Source organism: Zeus faber, assembly GCF_960531495.2.
Source record: "Zeus faber genome assembly, chromosome: 21".
Lineage (NCBI taxonomy): Eukaryota > Metazoa > Chordata > Actinopteri > Zeiformes > Zeidae > Zeus > Zeus faber.
The window spans coordinates 23,340,943-23,362,502 of record NC_137208.1 but is presented as its reverse complement, the minus strand read 5'-3'; the positions used below and the strand labels follow the sequence as shown (position 1 = coordinate 23,362,502).

The 21,560-nt window shown below is 44.2% G+C and overlaps 1 protein-coding gene across 1 annotated transcript in view; it reads right to left on the bottom strand.

The window, feature by feature from the left end:
- Window positions 1-500: 500 nt before the first annotated feature.
- Window positions 501-21,560, bottom strand: part of phf21b (PHD finger protein 21B) — a gene marked incomplete at its 5' end in the record, with an annotated part of 67,439 nt that continues 46,379 nt past the window's right edge. Inside the window, 12 exons of the mRNA XM_080022553.1 lie at window positions 501-1,580; window positions 1,658-1,761; window positions 2,026-2,092; window positions 2,421-2,579; window positions 3,358-3,380; window positions 3,780-3,834; window positions 4,871-4,947; window positions 5,273-5,324; window positions 5,468-5,602; window positions 5,913-6,308; window positions 12,273-12,365; window positions 21,244-21,507. Coding sequence (XP_079878679.1) covers window positions 1,302-1,580; window positions 1,658-1,761; window positions 2,026-2,092; window positions 2,421-2,579; window positions 3,358-3,380; window positions 3,780-3,834; window positions 4,871-4,947; window positions 5,273-5,324; window positions 5,468-5,602; window positions 5,913-6,308; window positions 12,273-12,365; window positions 21,244-21,507 — 1,704 coding nt within the window. The 3' untranslated portion in view covers window positions 501-1,301. The remainder of the gene's footprint in view (window positions 1,581-1,657; window positions 1,762-2,025; window positions 2,093-2,420; window positions 2,580-3,357; window positions 3,381-3,779; window positions 3,835-4,870; window positions 4,948-5,272; window positions 5,325-5,467; window positions 5,603-5,912; window positions 6,309-12,272; window positions 12,366-21,243; window positions 21,508-21,560) is intronic.

Below are 21,560 nucleotides of genomic sequence, written 5' to 3'. Positions count from 1 at the left end.
ACAAGGCAGGAAAAAAACAAACCAAAACAAGGTTGCTAACAGATGAGTGTTCCCAGTACAAAAACGAAAGGTTTATCTTTTTTGGCATATGTTCTATACTGGTAAAAATGAAAAAGAGCAGGAAATGGCCAAAATATGGATGCATCCCTCATTTACATGAACTCAGATAGCCCCTGGAAATGTCCCATTGAGTGCAACACTGGAACAAAATGAAAATAAAAAGTTCAAAACACCTCGGGGGTGGATGCGCGACTCCAGTAACCTTGAGAAAAAAAACCTGCAGTAATTAGTATCAATAATAATAATAATAATAATAATAATACAACGTATGTACACAAGATCCCCCCCTGGAATACTCCAAACGTACATTTATCAACAGGCATCATCAGCATGAAAATACTAAAATCTCCGACTAGAAATGCTAATTTCTTTAGTTATCTTAAATACGACTTTTTTTTTTCCACTTTCTCTCTCTTTCTCTCTCTCTCTGACATTAACTCTATTAATACTGGGAAAAAAAAAAAGTTACACTCTCGTTTTTGTTTTGAAGGCTCGTATGCTTTTTGCGTACAGACACAACGAAACCTCCACTCCCACCCCACCCCCGCACCCCGTACACCTGAATTATTATGGCCAACATTGTTCATAGGAGAGCGAGAACAAATACCTACTCTGTATATCAATGTACAGTTCTCTCAATTTCGTTATTCCATTGTTTTGTTCTTTTAATTGTAACTACGGCTACTCTAGTGTTCTCTCTCACTATATGCAGAACAATAATTATGCCTGTTGTTTTTTGTGTCCTTTTTTTTTTTTGTTTATTTTTTTATTTTTATTTTTAAGAGGAAATATCTTTAGGGCCGCACCAAATACTTCTTCTCCCATATTTCTGTGGCAGCACAGTAATCTTAACTTCTCGTATAATAAATACATTAAGGCCAAGAACGTTGATAAATAGAAAATAAATAATAAAAAAAGATAAACAAACAAACAAAAAAAAATCTCGTAAGCACTGTAGGTGTTGGGTTTAAAAAATACTTGTCATGGATTGAGTGGAGGATATAGGCTCTCTTTTGTTAATAGTTTTTGTGGATTTTTCTTTTTCTTATTTAAATTTGTTTAATCCACAACAGCTCTGGGGATGAAAAATGAGTAGATATTATTCAATGGTATCTCAGTTGTGTTAGAAAAAAATGGGGAAAAAAAATAAGTTCCCTCTCCCTCGACATTTGGCTGAAACGGCAGCACCGCGGGTCTGTTGCTGCTAGCTGCTGCTAGCTAACTAACTCGCTAGCTCAGGGCTAATTGTTGCCCTGGGCTTGTGGCTGGCTCTTCTGGAGAAGCACCGGCGGGCCGGCCGTGGTCGTGGTGCTGGTGCTGGTGCTGGTGGAGGTCGGGGTGCTGGCCGGCTTGATCCAGGGCAGCGAGAGAAGCGAGGCTCCGGCGGTGGTGGTGGCCGTCATAGTGACCTGGATGACCTGGTCGCGCTGGATCAGCCGGATCAGTGCCTTGAGGCGCTCCAGCGAGGCCTGCGTGTCTCTCTGCTGGCCCAGCAGGCGCTCTCTGACGTCCATGCATTGCTGCCAAAACCAAAACAAAGGGTTAGGGCTTGAACTTACCGTGTGACGTGGACACTGTCCGCCAGCTATCTCCTTACCGCTAAAGTGTTGCTGAGCCTCTTGTCCTGCTCCTCCAGATGGGAGCACTCCTTCTTCAGCTCTGTGTTCCTCCTCAGCAGTCTCCTCTTCTCTTCCTGTCTCACTGTGGAAGAAGACACACAGGGCCAACCCAAGATCCAGTCAGTGCCTCCTCCACCACAGAGTGCATCAAGTCAATGAGCAAGTAGTGTCTATGGGGCGTGAATGCCACATCCCCAAGAATAGATGGTGTGTATAATATTGTAAGACATGGCTGTTTTTTAGTGGAAACACTGTTAATGCCAGGAGCCGCCAAGAGCTTCGCCCAGGAACTTAATAATCGCAGGCCCTCAACTCCGCTTTACAGGACTTCCTGATTCAGACTCACCAGTTTTGTGCGTGACATAGGATTGGACAAAGTTCTGCGGCCATGACATGTTCTCTTTGTTCAGGACCTGAAGGTGGAAAGGAGGAGGAATCAGCCCGACCAAGTGCACCTCAAAGAAGTTTGACGAGCAGGTGTCAACGTGCTTTTGGCCGTGCAAGAGTTTAAGAATTGTAAATCTGTTAGAAGGTTCCAACTGAGGTTCATTATATGGTCAAACAAACAAGTAAAAATACAGTTTTCGTATAAACGTCAAATAATTCAGATTTCATATTTAAAGTTATAACTTCTCACCATCAGTCATTTAGACAACAAAACTGCATGGTGATACATGGTAGACGATGCCGCTAAAAGGTGATTTTCATCAACTCTTGGCCGTTGCCCTTATTGGTCTTTACCTTCTTCTGGCACTTGGGGCAGTACCACACCCCTCTGGGTGGGGTTTTGAGCGGAGGCTGGAGACAGTCGGGGTGGAAGGCGCGGGTGCAGTTGTGGCACGGCTGAAGCTCTCCGTCCTCCTTGCAGACAGCGCAGTGGTCATCATGCTCCAAGTCATCCTGGATGCGAGAAACAAAGCATTCGCCAGCGTTTGAATTTAAACGCAATAATAACTTTCACGAACAGTGTTGACCGGCAACACCATCATCATTTTTTTTTTTTTAAAGGAGGCGGGCGGGGGCAGAGATCCCGCTCTCCGCTCCCCTTTTCCGCTTATCTACGTAATTAAATTGCAACAACACAGGGACATGTTTTGCGGCGTATGAGTTGAGCGGCTACGCGGCCCGATAGGGATCCTGAGAGTCCTCTGATATCTCCCGAGGGGCCCCCGCTGAGTAATTTGTTTGGTAACCGTGAACGCTGCTGCCTCTCAAATATCTCTGCTAAAGCAGGAAGTCTCAAGTGTCAGGCAGCTTCATCCTTGATGGGGGGATGCGGACGGATGGAAGAAAGAGGGGGGAAAAACAAGGTGAATAAGGGCCGTCTCTCTCGGGTTGACACTTCTATCTCCTGCTCTCACTACACCATCTAGGGGAGCGGCTGGCGGTTTGAGAACCGAGATTTCGAGGGGGAGTGGGGACGGTCCACGGGCCGGTGGAATTTTGCAGAATATCTAGTCGTGGTTTGGGAGGAAAATCGTCGTCCGTGAAGGGGGGGGGGTTCCGTTGCCGTCAGGCAGTCGGTCTATGCTGTTTCCCCGCCCCAAACCTGAAAGACGCCGTCGGCACATGAGCTCTCAGAACGGTCTCGGACTCGCAGATTGGCCTAATGAATTCACACACACACACACACACACACAGTCACACACCACAGTGTATCAGTAGTCATGCAACGTACCTTCCAGCAGAGATCCTCAGAGTCTAGCGTGTGGATTGGAAGCAGAGAATAGGTTAGTAAGCCGCCAACAGGTTGAGACAGACAGCTAGATGTGGGGGCTGCGTGTGGGGAAAGGGGGGTTAAGGGCCAAGCCATGCACAAGGTCTGAGGCAGCAGCTTGTTATAAGATGGGGATTTGAGACTCCGCGCCCCCTGGACCTGCATTCTAATGGCCAACCGCAGCCACAAAAACAAACCTCACAAAAGCTACACTGCAGGTGGTCTCCCCCTGTTTCTTGCGTTGCATCACTATCCTGTATGTTTGCATCACAAGTAGTTCCGCCATTAGAAGTAGTGTTTGAGTTTGGTTGCTGGGTGTGTAATTGCGAGGGACCCTTACGGTGTGGTACAGTTCAAAGGGAAAACCAAAAATTGCGCTTTACCTCGTGCCGACAGGAAAAGTGGGTTGTTCAGGTAATTCGATGGAAGGCGTTTGCGCTGTAAGGAAAGAACACAGGAAAGTGACGTTGGTTCTGTCTTTTAGACTTTTGAACAGAGGTCAGCAGAACGGCATCTCATCTTTCTAACAGGATCTTAGAATCCATTGTTCACATTGGCTGAACCGTTGTAACCGCCTCTCATCATACAGTGTCCTTAAGTAGGTATTACACACTCTTTAAAAATGAACATGTATGTATACAATAAATTACATTTTGATATTTGTTGGAATTCGTGCTGTTGGAATGTGTTGTTTATTGGTTGTTCTTCTATAAATATAAAAATCCCCCCCAAAAAAGAGAAGTGGGTTCACCCAGGCACCTTATTCTTCCCCCACACATCTTCTTAACGCTTCAAGGTGAGTATGCTTGTTCTCTGCATAGCAGTAAAAGCATTTGATCAACTTTCTTACATGGGACAACTTCATTTGCGAGCTCCACCAGGATTTAGCTCTGTTTTTCCACCCACACTATTGTGCCAGGTGAGCTCACCGGGTGTACTGTGAAAATGTTTCGAATTCCTCTTAAACGACTACATAATGGAAATGAACTCTTGTGTTGCAAGATCAAAATTGCGAGGCTGTACTTATGCATCAGCTCGGGCCGGAATAGCAGCTCTGTGTTCATCAGAACAAGCTCGACCAATCTTGTATGGGAAGCGACAAGAAGAGCCCATTCTGCAGAGGCAGGAACAGCCACTGGGATTTTGACTCCACCGTGTGGAGTTGCTAATTAGCGTCAACCCAGATGTCCAACTACTGAGCAATTCTGCACGTGGCTGAAGTAAAAACATAAACCCAAGGTAATGCAATTACCAACTAATGCAAAAAGACATTTCCCCATCTTTCAATGTGAAGTTGAACGTAAAAACATGCCAAATACATTTAAGCAAATCGCTGATTTCCATGTAGGTGTCATACTAAAAACACATAGCGAGATCATATTAGGATCACGACGGGTGGATTTTCTTTAAGAATTTTGTCGAAGATACGTTTCACGGCGCGGAGATTCCCGTTAAAACCCAAGGCTGCTCCTACCTCTGGCTCAAACAGGCCACTGTAGGCAGGGTTGGCCGTGCTCCGCCGTTTCCTTTCCTGTCTCTTGGTCTGGATCTCTGCCAGGGAAGGAGAGAAAACGGGATCATTTCAGCGCCGTGGCAAAGGGTCTAGTCCAGCACTTTAAGGCGGTTGATCCAACTTGAGGCCAGCGGGCCTTAGACTTCAGTTGACCAAGATGGAATCAAATTCAACACTATGGCTGCACAACACCATATCCGTCTACTGTCAAAATCATTGCTTTTATTCAGCCTGAGCTTTCTCCATTCATGCACAAATTGTACTTTTGGACTTCTGGGACAGTTTTGAAATGACACCCAGAGTCCACGGTGTCTGAGAGAGAGTCAAGTCAGGGTGAAAACCAAACACAACCAAAAACCATACCTTCCAATTGGTCTGTAGTGACCAAGCCCAGGGCAACCATGAATGCGATTTTCTGAAAGACACGGGGGGTTAACAGTGAACAGGTATGTTATCAAGAACCCCCAATCCAAATCTCCTCTTTGAAGTATGACAAGAAAACAAAAAATAAAAAGACCTGAATAAATGAAATCACGGTGGGGTTGAGTGGGATCTCACCTCTGGGTCCTCATCTTTCTTGGCAGCGGGGGCGGGCGGGGACGGGGCTGGAGTCGCCTCCCGGGACGGGACATCGGCAAGAGTCCCCGGGGAACCCTGGGTACTGCTGGGTACCTGGGGCTGGATTATTATGACCTGGCCACACACACACACACACACGGACAGGGAATTGAATATGCCTGTACTATATGTGAGTTTGCACATATACTGTATATAGTATCAATGGTGGAAGAAGTTGATAATTTGAGGCTTTTAACGCAAAAGACAACGATGAATTACATCATTAATATAACAAATAAAGTACGGAGCTGCTGAAACAGGCTGCCAGTTCCATTTTGAATCAAAATGATAAACGTATAGACATGTTTAACATTTATTTTGCTAGAGGTGGGACCTGTTGAAATCTCCTGTTACTCTGCGTTGATGTCCATGTCGTAGTACCCACCTTGGTGTCAGCACTGAACAGCAGCGGCTGCACCTTGACGGCCTCGCCAATGCCCGCTGATGCCCCGTTTCCGGCTGAGGGCGAGGCGGTGATGAGGGCGTAGGCCACGCCCGGCCCCACCGAACCCACCTGCGCGGCAGGGCCCGTGGCGATGACAGCGACGGGCTGCGGGACCCCTGACAGGTCCTGGGCAGAGGCCTGCGGGGGCAAGCTGTCACCCTGCCCGTTGGGCCGCTGGTGCTCCGTGGGGCTGAAGGTGCTGTTGGCGGTGGGCAGCGCAGCCCCCTGGCTCTTGGGGCTGATAACGGCAGTGACCCGCGGCTGCAGGCTGAGCGGCTGCAGTTCCTGGCACGGGCTGTGGGGAAGGCTGTCGGGGATCTGGGTCTTTGGCCTGACCTGGAGATGGGTCGGGTGAAACGGGGACACGTTAAATCGGTTTAAAGTTTGTCATTAAAATCTCTGAAGCCAGTTTTGCAACAAAAAATGACTTGAGTTGAGTTAGTCATCAATTGTATTTTTCTTTTTTTTTGGGAGGGAGCTATGACCACACGTTGAGAATAGTTTTGGTTTCCATCCTGGTACACAGTGTATGTACAGATTCATACATATATGTGTATGTGTATATACATGTATGTATGTATATAAATGTGTGTGTATATATAAAAATAGACATGTTTTGTAATGGAAAATATGTTCTGTACATCTAATAGAATCAATATATACATCTCTGATTTTAAAGAATGAATGAATCAGTGTTTTTTTATTGTTGTAAATGTATTTAATTGAATGAAACTAATAAACACTATGTAACAGGTGTTTTAATTTACATAAAATAAATGTGAAATATTGCAACAAATATAATCCCAATACATAATGTATCGCAAAACTCCCCATATCGTGTGTTTTCGCACCGCAGGAACGTTTTCATAGCTCTAAGGACTTTTTTGGAGGAACCGTCCCTTTTATTGTGTCCGCACTGCAGGAACTACTGTAGGAACAATCATTGTTCTTGGAACTCTGTTTTGAGCAACTTATTTCGCTCAACTCCAGCACAGGGACTGACCGGCACAAGAGGAACCTTCAGTGATGTAAGTGCCGGCGATGGGTCCAGACCTAAGACCACGGTCCCTCGGACTGAGTCCCCCCGGTCGAGTCGCATCGCTCTGGGTGGGGGACCAGCCCACATATACTCAGCGGTAATAAAGAACATAAATAATAAAATAAAATAGTATTTTTATTTTCGATGTATTTATTTAATTTTACGAGGTTAACTGAATGAAACAGAAAATCCCTGAGCGAGCAAGCCCATGCTTTACGAAAGTGGGAACAAATTTTTAAACGATATCTTGTAAATCCAATATGACTGAAGACTCAGCAACTGGATGGATTATTTCTTGCCTCAAATTTGTTCGGAAACAAATTTTCATGGATTGATAAGGTGAAATCAGTGAAAGTTACGGGCCATGAGCTCCACTTACCACTGACCTCAGTTTTTTATTAACAAAAGCAATAAGGCTTCCACCCCTTCGGGCTAAACCCTAATAATAATAATAACAATGATTATTATTATTATTATTATTATTATTATTATTATTATTATTATTATTATTATTATTATTATTATTAACAATAATACTACTACTACTACTACTACTATTAATAATAAAAATATTGTTATTAATATTATAATTCTTATTTATTTCTTTTAACCTGTGTTGTCAGCATGCAACACAGAGTATTTGTATGCCATTGCATCTAGGAAAGAGTTAATCTGCAGTTCAACTTCTCAACTTGCAATACAATTTATAGAACCCAGAATCACGATTGTGGCGCCTCCCCTTGCGGCTGCCTGCGTGAGCACCTTGTGTCGATTACGCACATTTTGGTATGTTTTAGTATTTTTAGAGCTTATAGAGCTTATTGTGCGTAATCACCAGGTGTCATGACATTTCACTGCATATATGTATGACCGTATGTATATGTATGTGACAAATAATCTCTTGAACTTGAACTTGAACTTGAAATACAACACGGAACTCGTGCTGAAACACCATTGGATGATGTCATGGCAGCGTCACCAGTGCCAGTGTCTGGTTCTAGGTGAGGGAATTTTTTTTTTAATATATATAGTATATATACCCACAAAGCTTTCAAAAAAACATTCCTCTGTGTTCTCTGTGACGATTGAATGACCTTGTACAATGAATGACCTAAAAACAACAACAAATAGCAGGGTTCGCATTGAGATCATAATGAAAATAATAGCAGTGTAAGGTTTAGAAGATAAGGTAATTCATATATTTGAGTTACCATATTTGCTCAAATATTAACAGGTGTCAACACAAACAAATGAAGGCCTAAGCCCTATCTCAGATTAGGACCAGGGTTAGGGGAAAATCCAAGGACGAACTACTGTGGCCTGTTATACAGTATGCCGGTTAAGCATAATGTACATTTCCGCTGCTTTACTGTAAATTGATAAATTCATGAATACAATCATACTATCTTTATCACTTTGTTGTCTTAAACTCATAGTGTGAGAGGTGAACCTAACTCTGAGAATTGGAGCAGGTTTTTTTTTGTCCTACAGTGTGCCGTGTGTGCATCAAGTTATTATTACATATTACTACTACTCTGGAAATACTAATTTGAAGTATATTATTAGTATCTATCCATCCCTGTTGCTTTTCAGAACCACAACTAATGCACATGTGCACGCACACAAGTGTAATTGACCATCTGTGCATTATGACTACTAATTGTATGAGATCATTTTTATCTGGATTGCTGCATCGCCCTTTGTTTATGACATCTTTTTGCTGTTTTACCGATTGCCTTGGTCCATCTCTTTGTTTGCACTTAATGGCTTGTATCACCCAACAGGTCTGGAAGCTCCCACATCGAACTCATACATTTGCAAACGCAGACGTGGTGACAAAACTCTCCACATCCCAATGGAGCAATCAACCCCTTTTTCACTGAAAGGTGAAAATTCCTCCCTGTAGAGGGGGAATCAAATATCCAATTTACTATCATACAGGTCTTATTAATAATTCTTAGTTCTTAGTTAACAGTTGGCATTTTATTTAATAGTTGGCAACTACTCCATGTTAACTGTATCAACAGTAAAACAATGTTGAGTGAGTGTTCAGAGGGACCAATATACTGTTCAGTCTCTTTAACATTTGTACAAATTATTATTATATCCCTGGTGTTGATTTTATTTGATTGACTCTTATTTATAGATTTTTACATTTTATTGCGCCATTGTTGTTTTTTGGAAAATCAATCTATTAATCCCTATCGTTTCTCTGACAGAGATTCTCAAATGCAGATTTATGGTGATATTTCACAATTATTTTAGGTAAAATAAAAATGACATAGTTCAAAAACCCTAATTTTTAAATCAAAAGGCCAGAGATTAGAACCATTAAATCCACACACCTGGCCACTTTAAAAAGAAGGAACACTGCTCTTTCCATCATCTACAGCTAGTCATTTTAATGTATCAGGTATTGCAGAGCCTACCTGTTTTGTCTTACCTCTTAGTATTTTATTGCAGTGTTTGTCTTACAACAATGTGTCTACAGTATCTTACCATTCGGTACGACACTGCATTGTTGTGGCCCACAACTATTTAAGATGTCCAGTATAAAGTTGACTCACTGTCATTATTGTCTGCATTTTATTGTGTCTTTTAGGGAAATACTTTTATATTACATATACGACACTACTCCTTTCCATTCGATTTTTTTAAGTTTTGTCTTTAAAAACTGTTTAAAAACTAAATAAAGCTGTTTTAAAATAATGTTTTATTTTAATCACTACTATTCCCTTATTTTACGTATAATTTAAAGTTTAGTTGGTGAGTTCAAGACGAGGAATCCCATCTGGTAATGATGCTTGCATTGTTATCAAGTACTCGACAATAAACTTGAAACGTTAATAAATATGTATGTACATGTACAATATGTATGTACATATATACATATACATACGTGTGTGTGTGAATGTGTGTGTGTGTGTGTGTATATATAAATATATATAAAGACATAGTTAACTTTATATTTAAATTCTATTACTTTATTATTATTGCCATTTTTTGCGTTGGCTACTGTGATTACCCTCTGAGGATGAATAAAGTATTCGTCTATTCTTTTTTGTAGCTTTGGCCATTTTAATGCTGAAAATGGCGGGAATATCCCAGTAAGTCAAAAACGAACGAACAACAGACTCTTTTCCCAGTATCCTAACTCTTTTACGAAGATTAGAGTTTTGGGTAAAAAGTCAAATTAAATAAAAGGCGTTTTTTCAAACCAACACTTTCCAACCAAAGCCTACGCCAAGATTTCAACCAAACATGACCCGACTCACTCACACACACACACACACACACACACACACACACACACACACACACACACACACACACACACACACACACACACACACACACACACACACACACACACACACACACACACACACACACACACACACACAGGGGGGAGAAAGGGAGAGGCTCTTAGAGACAGCCGTGACAAATGCTCTCATTCTCTTCCCTTTCTCAGTCACACACACATTCACAGATGCAGCCAGGCCCCGGCGGAGCGTTGATGCATGTCCAGACGTGAGCCGGCTTTTAATGTGGCCCCCTCTTCCTCTCCACCCATCTGATAGGAGACAGGCTTGGTGAAAACGAGTGGGGGTTGGGGTGGGAGGCGGCGATAGACGGAGTCATTACAGTGAATATTTGTCTTTGTATATACTGTCCGTGCTAACACACATTAGTTCCATTTCTGCCCTATTTGATCCAATGCACCGCGTGATCGAGGAGAAGAACATTTGTTGAAAAGGAAGGGTTTGCTGTGGGTTTTTTTTTTTGCGGCGCAGGACGCTGCCCCCCAGTGGCCATCCTGGCACTCTGCAGCTCGGAGGCTCTCTGGCCTGTGATTACTTTTTGATTCATTTGGAAGAGGTTTGTTTGTTGCCCAAGGTGGCCATCGGTGGATACAGTCCTGGACCTGCCTTCCCTCTTCCAGGGGATGACCGCACGGAGTAAAATAACTTAGTGGAAAAGGTTAAGCTGTTGTCTGACAACATTTTCAGGGGTCCGAAAAACGGTTGTATATATACTGTGTATACACACACACGCACACGCACACGCACACACACACACACACACACACACACACACACACACACACACACACACACACACACACACACACACACACACACACAGGGGAGGGGGAGGCAGCCGGTCTGTTCTGTGCTGGAGCAGAAAAAGCCTCCTGAGGTGGATTTTTCTTTGGGAGGATTGTAATTGTTCAGCAGTGAGAGAAGGAGCCTCCAACCCCAACCTATCTCACACACTCACTCACTCCCCACTTTCTTCAAAAATCAAGGCTCAATAGTCGAACAATCCCATGAGCCGCCGGTGCTGAATAAAAATACATGTTTAAATCGGATCAAATGGTGACTGATCAAAAGTCAAATCAAATCATGGATTCAGTGAATCGTGACACCCAGCAGGTTTGTATTAGAAACAGGCTTTTATATCTAATTCCCTCTGTTTAATAAGTATATTTGATCATATTTTAGTATGAATTTTAAATTAAACATTTGTCTAGGTACCATGCCATGCAAACCCATTTATGGTGAAAAAAAAGAAGTCGCACTTGTAAAGGTAGCCAATGGGGGAATTTGTTTTCTGAGTTCACCTTGAACACACCATTTCCTGTTTGGAGCGCTGGAGAGAGAGAGCTCTCAGAGTGGGGCATTTGCACCAAGAAGCTGTCTCATACGCAGCAGTATGAAATAGAGTACATTAAATACATCTACAATAAAAACACATTTGCTTTGTTTGGGAGTGGACCTCTGCACCGGATCAGTGCCGCAGCTGCGATCAGTTTTTCTGCCGGTCTGTATTTTAGGCAGGCTTTTATTTGTTTGAGTCGACCACACCCCCGGCATTTATTTGAAGCCCAGTTTTAATTTGATTACCGGTTGATATTTGAGGAAATAGGTATAATAATAAATAAATGAATAAATAATATTGATTTTGCTGCGGATCCCCTGCAATTCCTAGGGGGACCAAAAGAGGGAAGTGGACCGCGGATGGGAACCCCTTGGATATAAACTGTGTAACGTGAAGCCATTTGTAATTCCTATATACTGTACATATACACAGTATATATACTGTATATATATGATCTGAGTTGTGTCGTTTCACACAGTATTTATATTTCAGTGTCATAACATTTTAATGTTTCCTCCATTGATTGAGTCTCATTAATAGCCACTACCTATGCTTGGTGTGTGTGTGCTTATACAATATGGACAGGTGAATGTTGGTACCTGAGGTAGCACAGTGGGTGCTTGTCCAGCCAGCCGGTGCAGGGAGCTGACTTGAGGCACCTTAATGGGTACTGCTGTAAGTGTTCCCAGCATCTAGGGAGTGAGGGAGAGAGAAAGAGAGAGAGACATTGTAGACAGCACATGAAATATTGTGCACAGCACGCGTTCATCTGCAGAGATTTAAGACAGGGATTGTGGTCCATAAAGTATGGACCTGTCTCTACTAAATAGTTTAACAGGTCGCTTTCAAGGTTGTTTTACGCAGGTTTTACACCATGTAGCAAAATCGCAACAGCGCAGCGCTGCGACCCGCAACCCAGTCGCTCGGTCAGATGGAATATTTTTTTGTTTTGTTTTCCTTCCATGAATTGACGACGGGAAGAGTCCCTCCCCCCAATCAAACTAAATGACTAAATGACTGCGACTCCAATTAGCCAGATTAAGCGATCCGATTTCAGGGCTTTGAAAGCGAGTGGCTTGTACGTTGAAAGAGAAATTAAAGCAAAGGGGCTAAAATAAATGGCCGCCTTTCTTCTTTCGTCTGTCTGTTTACATTGGCAGCAGCGGTAGTCGGCCATGTGACCTCCACGAATATTGATGGGGACAAGCACACACACACACACACACACACACACACACACACAAACACACACACACACACACACACACACACACACACATTTTCTCACTTATAGTGCAATAAAGAAGCCAGGAGCTGGTTTATGAAGCTCCTTCTATGTGTGCTGTCGTACACACTCAAATAGTCACACACCAGAAGACGCTATGTACAGGTCTTAAGTGCAGCCTGTATATCAGCCCCACACCCAGGTCTATTGTGACCAAGGTCAAACTGTTGGGTGACAGTGAAATTAACGGCCTGACAGAGCCCCCCCCCCCGACAACAACAAGGGGGGTGGGGTTCACAAAATCGGACCTACATTTTTATATATATTATATATATGGAGATGATAATGTCCATCCATCTGTAAATATGTTTACATTCGTTTACAAATGTGCCCCAACTACCCTCCACAACCAACAATACACTGCCCATCTTGTCCGTACTCAGCCAGTGTTGCTGTTTACTTCCATATTCATTCAGCGAAGCCCGTCCCTGTTCTTTGCCAGAAGAAAAGAAATAGCCAAAAATGGAGCAACGAGGGGAAAGTTTCAACCTTCCCCACCACTGCCACCTCCTTTAATTTTTAAAATTCTTTTCCGCCTCTGTGAAATCCCTTCGTTCCATTGTGCTAGAGAAAGAGTGCCGCGAACGGGAGGGGGCAGGGTGTGTGTGTGTGTGTGTGTGTGTGCGCGTACGTACATTTGTGTGTGAGAAGGCCTGTTCCCATAGCAACAGCAGAGATGAAAATTCTTGCACTGTGAGGACGTAGTTTTCTTTTTTTTTTTTTTTTTTTCATAATTGCTGCCTCTCTTTTTTGTTTGTTTTGTTTTTTTTCTTCTCACCCTCCTGTCCCTCCCCTCCCTTCTCATCTGGGGCCTCCTCCTCTCCAGCAACCTCCTTGTATCGCTTCCGTTTCCCTCAGTTTTTTGTGCCAAACCCCCCCCCCCCCAAAAAAAAATAACTCAGGAGGGAGAGTGCAGCAGCAGAACTGCAGCGGCATAAAAATCCTCCTTCACCTTCCCCTCCTCTTCCTCCCCTCTGCCTCTGCCTATCTCTAACCTTCGAGTAAGAGCGTCGGTGTGGGGGAGACAGTATTGGAATAGAGGAGACCGAACGCTCTCTCGCTCTCTCTCTCTCTCTCTTGTGTTTTTTTTTCTTAGGGGGAAAACAAAAGATGGCGGGGTTAAGTCAAGAATGTTTTGTTGTTTACAATTGACTGGTGTATCAAAATAGAAAATGTAAATGGCGGTGTGGGACGATGGGACTTTTATTATAGAGACGACTTCACTTTATTTGAAACTCTGAGACGTTTTTAACTGAGATGTGATTTGGTTTGCTTTGGGCAGCTTTCGAATGGATGGATTACTGAACACAATAAACACGCACGCAACGTGTCTTACTGATATTGCTTTGAAAATGTTCAGTATTCGCAGAGGTTCCCTGAATGGTGTAGGACCCGAGCGTTATTTCTACTACAGTGTCAAGAATCAAGGAAGGTAGATTAGAGGTAGAGTAGAGGGAAGAAGAGCAGAGGTAGAACAGAGTAGAGAGAATAGAGGGAGAGGAAGAATTGAGGAAGGTAGAGTAGAGGTACAGGAAGAGAGACAGGCTCCATTTTACACGTTTTAGGGAGTCAAGATTGGAGTGTTTGGACCCATGGGAGAAGGTAGGTAAGGGACAACATACAGCCGGCTGGTCATGACTGCCAAATAACCCGCCGACAGCCGCTCTGAAGAGGGTTATTTTGCGGTAATGACCGGCTGGCTGCACATTATCCCACGTATTATATAGCCACTTACTGAATAAAACTATTAATTGAGACAGAATATTGATTTGGAACGATTGAATAACTAGCATGCCTGGTTTTATTATTAGTATGCCAATTTTAAGAGCTTCTCAACCCCAATTTTAAGAGCTTCTTTGAGAGCATCTTAAAATAGTCCATAACAACGTAGCAACCATTGTTTACTGTTGGTGGACAAAGAAAACGGGCGGAAAAGACAGTGGTGATTAGGGCAGCGAGGATGTTGCCGTATGCAAGCATTCTCTACTTCTGAGGGAGCTTCCTGAGTCACCCTTTTAAACACCCTGTGTGTGTGTGTGTGTGTGTGTGTGTGTGTGTGTGTGTGTGTGTGTGTGTGTGTGTGTGTGTGTGTGTGTGTAAAGATAGATATATAGATATAAATATCCACCCTCTTCCCTCTCTTTCTGGAACATGGGCTAGATCTGGGTCTGAGTGTGCTTGTATGATTTGTGCTGTCATCACAGTTACTCGCAGCAAGGAGGTTGGGGTGGGGCAGGAGAGGGGTGCAAACGCAGAGAGAAAGAGAGAGGGGGAGGTAGAGGGAGGGAGGGAGAGAGAAGGAGAGAGAGAAAGGGGGGGCCGAGCTGCCACAGACATGCATCATCTGTTAGAAAGACTCTTTTCTTTCTTTCTTAATTGTGAGGGAGGCCAAGAAGATTGACAAAATAGCTTGGATTTGATTCTTTCCTGCTCTCAGCGTGTTTATCCGTGGCAGGCTCAGAGTGCCGTTGGAGTCAAGTGTGATTAATTCTGCCACGCAGCCGCAATTTGAACCCTGACGGCACATACAGGAAAGCAGTCTATCCGTAAAAAACTCTTTAAGGTAGGCTGTGACTAAGCAGATCCAAAAAATATATATATATAAACTACTGATCTACTGACGATCAGTAGGGTTGAATAACATTGACGGGAAAACCACGGAGGGGAGAGAAAAAAGAAAACGGCACCACCGACCAGAGTTGGGAACAAGCTGTGGCTGCAATGGCTGGGTTCCAAGGACGGGCTGCAGGCTGTGTGCCTAGCAGTGTGTTTTTACTGCTCTCAGTGGAGTTGATGGGCCTTTAGGGAGCTGGAGCCTTTTTTTGTACCTGGAGCGGTGCTTTGATAAGGATATGTGATTAGAAAGCCTGATGTTGAGAAGTGCATTTTCCGCACACAACGATACCGGCTATGGTCGTCCTTGTACCTGCATTATTTGTATTGATGTCATGTAATGTTAGAGCCACAAGCTACATCATTTATTAACCTACACTGTATATTTCTCACTAATGCTTAGAATGGCTCAAATGTGACTGGAATCTAAATTTACAATCAATTTCGTCTGATTGACATAACAAACAAACAGAAAATCACAATACATTGCGATGTCTTCCAAATACTCAGTGAAGTAGATTCTCACCGATGTTAAGCGACTAGCTAGTGAAAGTCAGCGGTATGACCACTTTGTTTCTCGAGATGTAGACGACTCTCCATAGATTTGTTCAAAAGGCTGTAGCCGCTCAGTCGCCAAGAACTGGAAGGAGCGTAAAGAATGGTTTTATTTTGTGGTGAGTAGGGCGCACCATCTTGGATAATCATATTGGTGTTTACCAAGTACCATGTTTTAACAAGAGGTTGACATTTATTTATTTTTTTACATTTTTGCCTTTGTCATGACATGCTGTCCATCTGCTCCGGGGCTTGTTCCATCTAGCCCACTCTTTACAATAAGCTTGTGTGTCTGCTATCCCATCATCTGTGTCTGTGTGCTTGAGGGCCCTGAATTCGCCACTCGGGTGGCGTGTGGCAAGTGAAACTGCCACACCATGCATTACTGCAGCAAACACCATAGAAATCCATTTAATCTAATGGCCTAATTCATGAATATAGAAATACTGATGCTGGCTATTAAAAGCACATTAATGTCAGGTGGAAGTTGTAGGCTGCGCTGAATGACAGACGTGCACCTGAAGGGTCACTTTTCTGGCGCAGTGATACGTGCGTCAGCCACCCGTCAATTGTTCCCCCGTGTCCTTCAGGCCAGGTCACGCCCAAAGGAGTCAGGATGCAGGGGCCACCACCCCGCTCTAAGTGCCGTCCACGCTGACAGCCAGGTTTGCCGATGTACGTTGGTGGCGGAAGCCAGGGGGTCGGCTCTTTTAAAGCCGCCGTGACCCCTTGCTGTCACAGACGCAGCAAATTTTCAGCCATTACCTCGGTTCCGGCTGCATCCGCACCCGCCGCACGGCCGTGTTCTCCCCTCTGCTTTGTGTAGGAGAAGTGTGTCTTCATAACCGCCCTCAATTTCTCCGGTTTCAGTGTTGAGTAACAGTGACAAAAATGGAAACTACAAAGCCTGGGTGAGTGTGTTCTACGCAAGTATAGATGGTTCAAATCCTTTCCATACACTGGTCCATTGTTTATTCAAGTACATATTAGATATTGGGAGGCAGCCAGGCTAAGGCCTAGTTATAGCAGAATATAACTTATATCAGCTCTAGATGCATGGATCAGAAAGTACTGCTCCCCTCCACAGAGGTCATCACACAGTGACTTGCACAAGGGTGCACATCAGCTTCCTGGTTGCGATTCCCACAACCAACCACTAGAGTGAGCTGTCCCTGGGCCTAGAAAAAATTCAATGAATAGAAAAGTCACACTGTGTTCACGGCACATGTCTACACACAAAAACAGTCCGTCTTCTCCATATTGCTTTTAATTTCATTCCCACTGCGCTGAAACTCCAGCCACTGAGTAATAAGATTGCACACTAGCGCAATGATGCGGTGAATACAAATCAGATTTCTTTGCAGCAGGAGGAGTAGCCCTAGACTTAACGAGGACGAGCTGTTATTCGATTTCGATGCTTGGGTTTTCAAACATCTGACGAGCCACTGTAGCGCTTTTGTTGATGCCCATTTAAATCCATTTTAAATCATAGACTAGGCCTTGCACAATCCCTCACCCCGGTGAGTGTGTAGGTTGGGAAGACTTTGAATCACCGTTACATAATAAAAAAGTCTCTAGGTTGGAGATTGAACGTCGCCGCTGTCTGTGCAAAGCAAGAAAGGCATTAAGACGCGTTGGACGGTTCAGGCGGATTTTAAGAGAAATTACGACTGCGTTTCTTCTCTCTCTCCCCCTGGTCCGCCCTAACCCTCCAGAAGCCCTTGTGCAATATAATTACCCTTTAAATTACATTGGTACGATAGAGGAACACTATTACTTTAAGCTGTCTCACACACACACACACACACACACACACACACACACACACACACACACACACATAACCCCCCCCCCCCCCCCCCCCTCATCCAGCCTAGCCCTCCACTGCCTGCCAGCACCCAAGCTGCATCTGGGCCTACACGGTGCACAGACTGTCCCAATCTGTGGCTCTTCAACACAGTGCTTTTCTAGGCAGGCACCCTGTGCCGGGCCCATCTCTCTGTAATCACTGTGCCTACGTGGGGTGGGACGTCACATTCTGTTTAGAGCTGGCCCGTCGCTCTCCTCTAAGGCTATGCTGCTGTCAAAACCATGAAGTGTTACCATGCCAAACTTCCGGTTGAACAACCACACAAAGAAATAAAAAAAAATTCTATCGACCAGATGACCAACCTTTTAGTTGGTCGATGAATCATGAGACCAAACAGTCAACTTGTTCCACGTTAGAAACAAGGTATGTAACACGTATTACGATTCAGGTTCCTCAAGCGGCCGCTCTGCTCTGTGTCCATTCACAACATTGGCCCACAACATCTTTACCAATCTTTAGCAATCGCAATGATTTTTCAGGTTTTCCTTCCATTAACAGTTATGTCTATATTCAGAACAACCACTCTTAAGCCCCTACTTAAGAGAAAACTCAAGCTTGAAACGTTGGTCAGCGCTTGAAATGTGGGCTGCATATTTGGCCCGTATTTGAGCTGTGTCCTGGAGGCTGTCGAGTTTTCAACACAGACGCCCCTGTTAATGGAGTTTAGCGAGGTAGGCTGTGATCGCCCCACCGTTTGTTTAAAGGTAGAGAGAGTCCGCGTGAATGGCAAGATGGAACTAGCTGGAACCATTGCTTGTCTTTTTCTAAAGCCCGGCTCCTGCCGTTTCCCGGGCCGAACGCACTGAGCGATTGTCCTCCAGGTGCCACATGTTTCTATCTCCACTGGCGGGCACCCGCCTATAAAGGAGTTAAGTAGCGAGGTGCCCACTTGAAGGGGCACACCAACCTTCACTAGGGCTTTTGATGAGAACGGGAGGCGAATGTAAGGGAGAGATGACCTTGGCTGTTGTTTAAAGAGGATAAAGGCATCGTTGGAAGGTAGAATGTGGATGTGACGGCCAATACAGATAGCGCAGAATTGCTTTTCATAAGGGACACAAATCCATTACATACAACTTTCTTTTTTCCTTTGCTTAGTGCGTTGCTAATTGTAGTGTCTTCAGAACAGCAACTCCGATACAGTTCATACGGAGCTCATTCATCCGAAGCGCCACATAGTTTAATGCCCGTTCCAAGAGATGGAAACGTTCGGTCGACATTTGACTTAAAACCCTTGCCAGAAACAAGCACGCGAACACCGACGATACACATTATGTTCTTGTCAGAAACTAACATCTGATAATACTGCTTACATTTTCTCCTGTAGCTTTTACTGTAGCCTGTGCGTAAGAGTCCTGTTTTCAATGCACATTAGTATGTCAGGGAAAGCTTTTATGGTTGACTGGGAAGTTCGGATAAACCGTATATCAAAATCTACTGTCATTTAATTTCAATGCTGATATTTTCTAACAGCACAGAAGATATTCCTCTGAGTTGGGAAGGGACGAATGGAATGTAGAAGTTTCAGCTTATTCCCTTTTGGGTTTAGCTGGCTGTGACTGACATATATAGTGGGTTGATACTACCGACAAAATGTACTTATTGGAAGTCACTTTGGACAAAAGCGTCTACTAAATTACGTAATGCAATGTAAGTTTCCTTCACTTTTAATTTTTTTTTTATCATGCCTTTCAACTAACACTGCGTATACTATACGGGTCTGAAAATTGTCAAGAGTAAAAGACAAAGGAAACCTATTTTTGAACTAACCCTAAGATACATTTAAAGTAAATCTCAGCGTTGTCTGTCAGAACTGACGGTTAACAGTTTCAGAGCGTAACCAGATATGTGTCAGAGTTTGGGAGGCGCAGAGCCTAAACTAGCAGAGTCCTCCACCACCACCACAAAGCACTAGAGTTCACCCCCAAGTGCCACTAGCTGCTGAAACAATGTGGCCGCAGTGGCTGGGCATTCGGACAGAGCCTCAATCCAATTACACCTCATTATCGATCCCCTAATTAGTGGCCAGGTGGTCGGAGGGAACTGTCCCTCCCGACCCCCGCCAACCCCCTGCCTCCACGCACAACAACAACACAAGCTTTACTTCCTCCCTGTGTCTGACGGGGCAGTTTGTGAGGGCAGGATATCGCTTCACCCCTCCACCCCCCTCGTCTTTTTCTGTTTTGGTTTATTACCTTTGTGTGCGCACACAGCCGGGGCAGCTGGAACAAACCGCCTGCCCCCACCCCCCAAACACCGTGAGCCCACCACCCTGCCTCTAAACAATACAGCTAAAAAAGTGCGGTAAAACAATCTGCCTCTGCACGGACCTAAACCGCTCAAACTACAACAGCTTTATGTCAAATCCGCCAGCAGTCAAACGCTTTCAATACAACCATATCCCTACATAAGAGAAGCCCGTAGCAGGGCAGGTGCTACTAGCGGTGGAAATAGTAGGCCTAGCAGTATTAGTAGTAGTATAAGTCAAGTGATGGTGTAAACAGTAGTGGTGACAGTAGTGATAGTGCTTGTTGAGTGTCAACAATGTGTATCAGCAACATTTGAAGTAATTGCTAAGCTGGCTGTATTTGGTGTTTGGTCCATTGAGCTATAAACTGGCATTGGTCAACATTTGCAAAGCCTCCCCCAATGACATATTATGCTGAAATAAAATGGTGTTAGCAATAGGAAGTGCTGTCGATTTGGTCTATAGAAAGTTATGTGGTTGTAACAGACTGTTCTGGCTGTAACATTTTACCAGTTGCATTTTGGGACACGTTTACTGACAAAAAATCGCTACCGGGTTCTGTTTATTTGTTTATAATTTATACTACCTGTACTTACTTATCGTAACTGCCATGCAGGTAAAATGTCACACATTTTACTCCTCTTGCTCTGACTGGGCAGCTTGGGAAGGTACATGAGAGCTTATCTTTGTATACGCTACAATATTAAGAAGCATAATTGCCATAAAAGTTAGTCTACTTTCCGACTTTATATTTTAGCTCTCCTAAAAGTTATCTTTTGGTGGAAAAGGGACACTGCAGCAGATGTGGCGAATGCAAATTGTTTCATGTTACTTTTGTTTTGGCAACTGAGTAGTATAAAAGATAAACCTATACTATACACACACACACACAAACACACAGAGCGAGTCGATGCTATTACGTGCACACACTAGTTGCACTTTATTCTGCCGCGCTCACTCTGCGACTCTTGAAACGTGGCTATGCGAGATAACAGCTACCTGAGAGTGAGGCAGCTCGCCGGCCCTGCGGCTCAGGGAGAGCACCCCGCCGGGCGCCATGGCCACACGGCCGGCCGTCTGGAGGTTGATGGGGGACGTCTGCGAGGGCTCCGAGCCCACCGCCTTCTGCCCATTGATGTGTGCTGTCACCATGGAGACAGGAGCCTTGACCGGCAACACCGAGATGGCGATGTTCTGGCCTGGGGGCTTGACGAGCGAGAGAGGCTTGGTGGCTCCGACGGGACAAGTTCGTACTCCCAGCTTCTGAGAGAGAGCGAGAGAGAGAGAGAGAGAGAGAGAGAGATAGAAAGAGATTG